At 47.1% G+C, this 9,297-nt stretch overlaps 1 protein-coding gene across 1 annotated transcript; it reads right to left on the minus strand.

Moving 5' to 3' along the window:
• Window positions 1–1,501: 1,501 nt before the first annotated feature.
• Window positions 1,502–7,505, minus strand: LOC131081913 (ankyrin repeat domain-containing protein 9-like). The gene is made up of 2 exons (XM_058021308.1): window positions 6,336–7,505; window positions 1,502–2,090 (listed from the first exon to the last, which is right to left on the minus strand). Exons 1-2 carry the CDS (start codon window positions 7,206–7,208, stop codon window positions 2,082–2,084), a joined length of 882 nt encoding a protein of 293 aa, XP_057877291.1. The 5' UTR covers window positions 7,209–7,505; the 3' UTR covers window positions 1,502–2,081.
• Window positions 7,506–9,297: the final 1,792 nt, after the last annotated feature.

The raw sequence follows: 9,297 nt of genomic DNA on the forward strand, positions 1-9,297 counted from the left end.
GACCAAGCACTGCTTAGGAGTCACCCCTGGAGAAATCTGGCTTCTTGGCTTCAGAGCAGCTCCCAAAGGGCTGGAGACACAGGCAGGCATCTCGGGAGCTGGAGCCTGCTGGCCATCCATGTCACCAGCTGAGAGTGGTGGCGCAGAAGGCAGAGCATGCTCCCCCAAGGCATTGCTGCTGTGCTAGCCAGGGAGACACGGGACAGCGTGGGACATGCCAAACCTGTCAGCTGCTTTTGGGGTGACTCACTCAGGGAGGTGCACCCAAGTAACTGAGGCGTGGGCAGGATTTCGCTCAGTGCATCATCCGCTTGTGACAGTGCTTCCTCCCACTCAAGGGAATATACCCTTTCAATTTCTCTATTTAAATCTCTGTCTTGCTGCCTGCTGGTGTGTGGGCTCAAACTAGCTACAGTTGTAAAAAACCAATACCTACTTGGGACTGCCTCTGAGGAATGTGTCAGCCTGGAGTTCCCTGATGGTCAGCCCCAGCAGAGCTGCCAGGGCACAAGAGAAACTAAATCAGATTCCCTTTCTCAAGCACAGGAAACATGGAAGCACATAAACCAGAAAACTACATCTTTGGGGACCACATTCTTGGGTGAAGTAGTTAGGGATAAATCTCCTGCTATGAAGGCAAGGACATAGTCTTGATCTTCTTTAAATGAGATCAGTGAAACTTCCCTCTCTTCATTCTTCCATGAAACCAATAATATACTATGCAAGCACGGGCTCAAAGGAGTCATCCCTTGGTTATGGCTTGCATGTACTAATGTGCCTTGAGGAGATCTGTGGGTACAGTTGGCACTGGAGTCTACACCCCATGACTATCATCACCATCCTCATCATCCAAACCAGCTACCCATCACCTGAAACACTTTGGGTAGCTGTTTTTATCAGAGCAGAGGAGGATCTGGATGGTTCAGGTTTTGGCACAGAATCTGGTGGATCCTTATTACCCCATGGAGAGCACAGAGGGTGAGAGGTGCTCATCTGCCTGGAGACCTTCAGCTGAGCCTACAGGAGAGGTTGGTGCTGGAAGCCTTGCCAGGGCACCTTCCTGTACCCAGAAAAACCTGAGGAAGGAAAGGAGCTGGTTGATGGTGCACAAACCAGAGAAGTAAAGCAGCCTACCAGCACTCTTATGTTCATTGGAAATCGCTGCATAAGCTGAACTCAAACGTAAAAAATGAAAATCTCTGAAACTAATTACCATTCAACCTCTGTTGAGCACCACCTTTCAGCAGATCTGTGAAGTGTGGGTTCACCCCATCACTTGAGGTCATCCTCTGACAGCACAGTCAGCTACTATAAGCCAGTGAAGGGAAATATTATTTTCCTCAGAACACATATTTTGAGACAATGGCTCAGAAGTCAGAATGAAATAATCAAACAATAAGATAAGCCAAAGGAAAAGCAACAGATACTCGTGGGTGGTTTTGACCAGTTGGCTAATAAAAGACACATCAATTTTATATTTCAAGTTTATTATGTAACACAATCAAGATTAAATTATTTTCACAGCTAGTGTACCTAATTATATCAGGCTATGTATATATCATTGATTCCAGCACGTTACAATTGTTTTATCTTTAATCATGCAGCGAGTAATGTGTAAACACAATAATGGGGAAGATTTTCCCCCCCTAAAAAAGAGAAACCAAAATTACAAAAGTATGGCTTTATAAGAAAATTGTATCATACAATGAACATTCATTTGTACTTGGGAATGGCAACATTCAGTCTTAAAAGTGACCAACAGCATCTGTCACTGCCATGCTGATTCCAGAAATGCCAAGGGAACTGGGAACAGGGAAATGTCATTGATTTTAGAGATGGAAAATATATATCTATATACATTCTGAGTACAAAAAATGTAAAAAATGTTTTCAGGGACTAAGTGTCACATTTATTTATATGTAAAGTCAGAGTTATGGAGCCTGGAAGAACATAAATACACGAACAGTTTCTTTTCCTTTAGACCGACAAACATCTGTAGTGATGGAACCGACTTACAAAGCGTTACTTCAGGTGTAGGGAGTTACGTGTAAGTGAGGTCAGAATCTGGCCTGTCCTTCCTGCTAATGATGCTGCAGAAATAGACAGAAGCATAGGGTTAGGAAGTCATACATAGCTGAATTTTACTGGCAGCCCAGAAAAAAAAAGAAAGACAAAGATGTATGTTTAAGGCATTTTATTAAAAAAAAGAAAAAGTGTTCTAGAATAAAGTGTGACCAGCATCACAAACCCTTTACTGGATGATTGCAGTAGCAGCAAGCAGAAGCCCTTGTGCTTGGTGTTCGGGGATAAAACACCCATTTCAAGAGCAAAACTGCTGCCTCTTTCCAAGAGAAGAAACGTCCTTACCTGTCAGCAGCAGGGGCCTGGGGCACACACTGACAGCGTGAAAAGGCGGCTTCTGTAGGGCATCGCTCACTGCCGGTCCGAGCAGCGCAGTGCGCGGGAGCTGCCAGTCGGTCACGGATTTGCCAGCAGAGGGCAAGCACACACACACATGTGCGACAGGAGGGCAGGCAGACACGTGTGACAGGAGGGCAGACACACTCACACGTGTGACAGGAGGGCAGGCACTCACACACGTGCACACACACACATCTGTACATTTTCACTCACTCACTCACTCACTCACTCACTCACTCACTCACTCACTCACTCACTCACTCACTCACTCACTCCAGCCCACTGCACTCACTGAAATGCTTCTCACCAAAACCAAAGGCTCACACATACAGACAATTCAGACCCTTACAATGTTACTCCTCAAAATTGAAATTAAAGAGATGTAACCTGCAGAACCAACCTAAATCCGAAGATTAGAAAAGACTTTACCCTTTCCCCATTTCTCTCTTGTGTTTATTCTTTTTCCCAAGTTCAGAAATACAGATCTGAGTGACACTTACTCAGTATGCAGATATGCAGAATGTAAACATCACCACACAGCACCCAGCACCCTTTTTGATTAACAAAGCCAGCAACATATTTGCCATGCAAGCATAGGGATTTTTCAAGACGGTCAGGTTGCAGGAAAATATTGCAAAATATTTTTGAGTTTACTTTTGCTAATGACCTGGCTTGGAAAGAATGGAGAGAAAAAGCCAACACAGATGGGGCTGAGGTAGATTTGGCCATATCTGATGTAATGTCACTGTATTGACAAAGAAGATGAATGGGATCTCAAACTAACAGGCAGATCACCACAATATAAGCAAACAGGGTCTAGGGAGAAGATTCCCCTATTCCAGCAGGAATGCCCATCCTGCTGTCACATTGCTACAGGCAATGGAAAGTGCTGTCGCCACAGTGCTAATGACCCTAAACTTTGTCCCACTGGGACTGCACATGGGAGGACCCATGTGATTGAGGGCAAGCTGGCGCTCGATCTCTTGTTAAAATGGTCAAGAAAAGGAGAAATGAGAGGGCTGTGGAGTGATCTTTCCTGTGTGGATACTTGTCTATACTCTGGGCTGACACCCCAGAATTTTTGGCCATGTTGGCCAACAATGGACCAGCAGCTTTCTTCCAGGCTGGGACACCAATCGCAGGAATGTCCCAGAAACTATTCAAGACAATTCATCTTCTATCCTCTCTCTTGGCAGGTGGATTGAGGGAGCCTCCCACCGGGACAAATGCATGCACACAAGCATCCTGCTGTCTGCTACAAACCCAGCCATAAAGCGCCTGATTTCTGACCTCTGCCTTGATCCACAACTATTGCAGCCAACAGGAGACTCCTGCACCATTTTGCACTGACTTGCTCTCAGTGGGCTGCTCTGGCTCTCTGGGCGTGGCCTTCTGCCTTAATAGAAAGTGCTGGCATTAATGCCAACAGTCCCTACCTGCCTCCTTGGATTTGTAAGATGAACAGCCCTCCCCTCCCTCCTGTCTTTTCTGAAACTCTTCACAGCACTGAAACTCACTTGGTTTCGAGCCAGTGCAATAGCGCTGGATGATTTCCATTTCCTCCTTTCCCGGGTTCTCTGCTTCCAGGACCTAATTACTATTCTAATAATATCCTTCACCAGCCTCCTCCCCCTCTCACCCACCGATATCCGGATGAGACACCGCAGTGCTGCTGGGACAAACCCAGTCCTGCTCCTCGCACCACACGGTGCCACAGGGGCCGTGCTCTGCACAGTCACTCCGGGCAGCCACGGGCACCGAGAGCCTGCTCTGTCCTCTGCCTCCAGCTCCGGGTTTTTTGGGAAGTATGTGCCAGTGCTGGGGAGCCTGAGGGCTTGGCAGAACAGCTGAGCCACTGCTTGTAATGCAAATCTGCCTTGGGCTCTGCTTTGCTTCCCAAGCTGTGACAGCCTCTGTCTGCAGCACAAGCTGTCGAGCGCAGGCTTCCCCCAAAACCCTCACCCAACGCTGACCCTGCATTTCCCCATTTGCAGCCTTCCCCATCGAACAAGGAGGAATAGACACAGATGGAGAAGGACATTTAAGTCCCCAGGGGCAGGAGTGGAAGGATACTGCAGCACCAGAGATGTGGGATTTCAGGAGAAGGGTTAACCCTTTCATGGCCTGCTTGCCACCTTTAGGGCTGGGCTGACATTTCCTCCACCTCACAAGCAAGGCTGCTCATTCACCTGGCCTAGCACAGGTGGCACCGGAACTGAGATCCTCCCACAGCATGCTGGAAGAGATGGCTGGGAGGAGCATCCCAGTGCCTCAGAAAGGATGATCCAGGTGGCTGTGAACGGCATGTTCTGCAACATCTCCACCTGGCCACAGCTGGCATTGCCAGTGTCCTGTCACACAGGAGGTAGCCCATGCAGAAGGAAACTAAATGGAAGTGCTCCCTGTGCTGACAGGAAGACAGGAGCAGGTCCAGCACGGCCTCCTTGGCACAGGCAGGGAATTAGCCAGAGAAGACATGAGCCATTTTTGCACAAAGCAATTGAGATTTGACTGCACATCTTTCTTAGCTACTGCCTGCAGAAAGTGGTTTGTGCCCCACAGCCTTGGGCCCCAAATCCAGCTGAAGAGGAGAGTGAGTTCTCCACTTCTGCCCAGTGCAGGCGGGGGAAGTGAGTTGTGCTCCTTCAGCACAACAGAGGGTTCTGCGCTTACAAGGAGTGAGGAATGCTGGTAGCCAAAATAAGGGATGTCCCCCAAAGGGAGCTGGGATTCTGCCACTGCTCTGTTGACGCTGAGAACAGCCAGGAGAGCAGGAGCAGTGCCTTGAGCAGAGAGGGCAGTGTGATTCACAGCTACCCAGAAGGCTGCCCAGACCCAGCCTCACTTTCTGCAAACTCACCCTGCCTGCAGTGCCCCGTTAGTGGAAACAATTTGTAACTTCCAAGATAAGGATTTCTATCTGGACCTGGGTGGCAAAAACACTCTAATTGACAGCAAGTAACAACTTTTAACAGCAGAACATCATACCCCAGCTTAGGATAAGTAACAAATGCCTGGGGCTCTGAGGCCCACAGGGAAATCAAGTTAGCCAGCCACATCTCCTGCAGAGATATGTTCCAAAACACAAGCCACAGAGAAATAATGTCACATATGAAAGACAGGGCTCCCAATGTCCCTGCTCCAATTGCCATTTGTTTACTGGACAGTGGGGAAAATGGTTCCTTCCCCACTGCACAAGTCTGTAGAGGCATCGGGGCTGGGATTGCCTTTAACCCCCTCACTCCCAGATGAGATTGGATGCTTTCCATTAACTATTCTGTGGATCTTTATCTCCCATCCCCAAGGAATAAACACACAGCCCCTCTCTGAACTCATGCCCTCCACACCATGACCTGCTGTAAAGTAACTCGATAGGATCAGTTATCCTGCAGGAACTGCCTCTGCATCCCTGCAGCATCAGCCATGCACTTTGTGGTTATTACTAATGATGCTTGAGCATTGTTAGAAAGGGAACTTGATGTTTGAACCCCGTTGGAAGGGGATGGTATTTCTCCCAGCTCCAGCAGTGACACCATTTAAAAATCCCACTGGGTACGTAGTTCCTTTTAACCCAGGTGCATTACACATGATACAGTTATCATATTGGGAATTCAGATACACTGATACCAGCTGACAACTAAGAAACCAAACATAACACAGTCTCAACTACAGTTAACCCTTCACATGCACAATAAAACAGAAAACAAGGAAGGCTTTTGCCTTTAAAAGTGCCGTGCCTGCAATCAGTTAGAAAAGACATTTAAAATCTTGTCACAAAATATTGGATTTTCCAGCATAGCCGAATGCGTTAAGTACTAAAATCACACTAAAATGCAGAGGGTGGATAGCCAGCTCCTCTAAGTTGCCTTGGAAAATCCAAGACCCATTGAATAAAGTCAAGGAAAAACATTTACCACATTTTTTGCTGGTAGCTTTTTGCCATAGGATGGTAAGGGCTTTAGTGCCTGAGGTATAGGTAGTTCCTGGATGCTTTTAGGGAAGTGGGAAGGGGGAAGAGTCTGGAGAATAGTTTGCATAGCTTGCAGATATAAAGAAGCAGGTGTGTTCCCCACCAGGCTGTTGAATTTGTCTTCTCCCAGCAAAGCTGTCCAGTGGTCTGGATGCTCCTGCAGAACTTTCCGCATCTTAAACTGTGGGTTGGGCATGAAGAGCAAGAGGTAGTCGAGGCAGAGCTTCTTTGATGCGACATTGACTTTGGAGTCCCACATCTGCTCCAGGATGACGTCCAGCGGGGTCAGCCCTTTACTGTCCTCTATCCTGGGAGAGGCTCCGTTCCCGAGCAGGATGAGGACAGTCTCTGACCTCAGCAGCTCGCAGGCAAGGTGCAGGGGTGTTTTCCCATCTTCCAGATGAAAGCAGCCAGCCCTATTGATATAGGAGTTCAAGCTGGGGAGCTTGTGTGCAATTTTGATGATCAGTCCCAAGATATCTCTCCTATCGTATGTGACCGCCATGGCCAGGTGAGGAGCAGAGGATGGGCAATAGCAGAAGTGTTCCCCAGGCACCTTGAGAGCCTCCTCTGGAAAATGAGACAGCAGATACTGAGCATAAGGCAGGTGATTATGCACCACTGCATAGAGAAGGGCTTCTGAAGGTGAGTAGGTTCGTAGGCTGGCATTTTCCTCCCAGTAAAAATACTCCATAGTTCTCATGTCTTCCAGCATCCACACAGGCTTGTGATCTCTCACAGCCTGGTAGAACATGTAGGATAAGAACTTGCAGTGCCTGCTCTGATCATCCTGCAGGCTGGCCTGGTTACTGGCCATGGCTCAGCAAATAAAGAACAGCTCCACGTAAAATCACTCCAGACTGCAAGATTGGTGCACTTGGAATGCTGATCCCGACGCTGCTGCAACCTTCAGGCTGTCATTGCTGCCTGGACTGCACTAGCTGGAATGCATGGGCTGATCATCTCCACCCATTCATTGTTTTTCCCCTCACTGCAGTGGTTTTGTTTAGGTAAGCACAATCCCACAGGCTCAGTTAACCCGTGCCATGCAAGCAGATGGCTGGTGAGTACATCCCGCTCTGCGCGTGGCACAGGTTACTGAAACGCTGTCAGACTGCCAGTGATTTTATACACACACAGCCACGGAGAACAGAGGGAGAGACTAAAATTAGCTTGAGAGGTGAGGCGGATTTCTGTCTGCATTTCGTGTCTAACCAGATCAGCTCATACACTGCAGCAAGTGGAATAGCAATATTCTGCTATTTTATGGGGGTTTTTTCATGTCACTCACACACACGCAGCTCATTCCATAGTAAAAAAATATGTAGCAGTGTAAAATACTCCACAGCTGATAACAGACATGATTCCATGCTCGGGAAATCAAGGGATTGCTAGTGCTAGCACTGGGAAAGGATCCCTATTTTATAAATAATGGTATGGCTGGCCACTTAGGAGAGACTGATGTTAATGGATTGTCTATAAGGCATTAGCAACGTTTAAGATGCCAGCATTAATCTCTGCAGAGAAAAGAGTCAAACGGTGTGTGCAGTAACGGTGCCCAGAGCCATAAAGCAGATTGCTGGGTTTAAACGCCTCCCTTTGTTTAGCAGGGAAATACCTGGAGTGCCCCTGCTGCACAGCAAGGGCATAAACAAAAGGGTAATGGCCAAACCCCACCGGCGGGTGGGGAGCTTTGATCAAAGCATTTCTCAGATGTCCCGCTTTGGGACTCGTGTCAGAGCCAGCAGCAATGGGAGGAAGTGGGATTAGGCAATCAGACTTGTGCAACACCCTGCTAAAACACAGGGGACCAAGGCCTACAGGTTTAAGGGGGAAGGTCCTATTGGATGAGGCAGAAGGACCTGGCCAAAATTAAATTCACAGAAAAGAAATTAACTGAGAGTCCTTTATGGCAAGCTCTGTTTAAGGAAGGAGGGTTTCCATGCATCCTATAAATCAACAGATTGCAATAAAATGGTGTCTCACCATTTTGGTAGGAAAACAGGGCTTCCCTTTAAGGGAAAATACAGCATATCAGGAAATCCTTATTTTCATTTCACAAGAAGAAAAACATACAGTAAGTATATTCAAACTAGAGAGAATTCAAGTATCAGATCTCCAAATGTTGTTTGGAGTCATCCAAAGAGAAAACCAAAGCCACTCATAAAACTGTGTCTAGATCTTGCACATCTTCCAAAGCTTTATAGCCATTAAACAACCCTCACCTGCTGCAGATGTTAAGATAAAACTCCCCTGGGAAGTGCTCACAGCACTCAGCCTGTCAGAGCTTAAGGAGCATCTGGAAGATGCTTTTAGTCATAGAGATTAATTTTAGGTAGTCCTGTGAGTTGACTTGGTGAAGAGACATATAGAAGTCAAGAGAAAAATATTCTGCAAGTACCTCCAATGAAGAGGGAAGCCAAAACCCCAGAATCAGGAATGGCCATGAGGCTTCTGGCCAATCACCTCCACACCACAGCTCCAGGATGTCCAGGATGTGAAAACATCTCTAATTACACTGTACCTTGTAATTACAGGTTACACTGCAATTCTGCCGAGAAGCCCAGCCCAAAACTAGGAGTACCTCAGGTTTGCTCACTTCTTTATGGTTCCAAATGGCACAGGGCTGGCTGCTCTGGTGGCTCTTGGCCTTGGCCTCTTCTTATTTTTTTTTTTCTCCAGGAGTTTAGAAAAGCTGGTGCTAAGGGCACCTTTTGGATGGCAATGCATTGCTACTGGATTTTATTGCAAGCATAATACATCCGTAAAACATCATAGAACCATTAGAAATGGAAGACATTTATACGTAAAGCTTCACTGAGGAACTAGAAAGAGACTAGGAGTTTGGAGGTTTCTATTTATTTCTTTGAATTTTGATCCGTGGCTAAAAATAATGGTTCCTAATT

This window comes from Melospiza georgiana, chromosome 3 (assembly GCF_028018845.1).
Source record: "Melospiza georgiana isolate bMelGeo1 chromosome 3, bMelGeo1.pri, whole genome shotgun sequence".
In the NCBI taxonomy this organism is placed as follows: Eukaryota; Metazoa; Chordata; class Aves; order Passeriformes; family Passerellidae; genus Melospiza; species Melospiza georgiana.

What these genes read in the sequence shown, in the direction of transcription:
- LOC131081913 (XM_058021308.1), bottom strand. Translation starts at nt 7,208, where the DNA reads ATGGCCAGTAACCAGGCCAGCCTGCAGGATGATCAGAGCAGGCACTGC.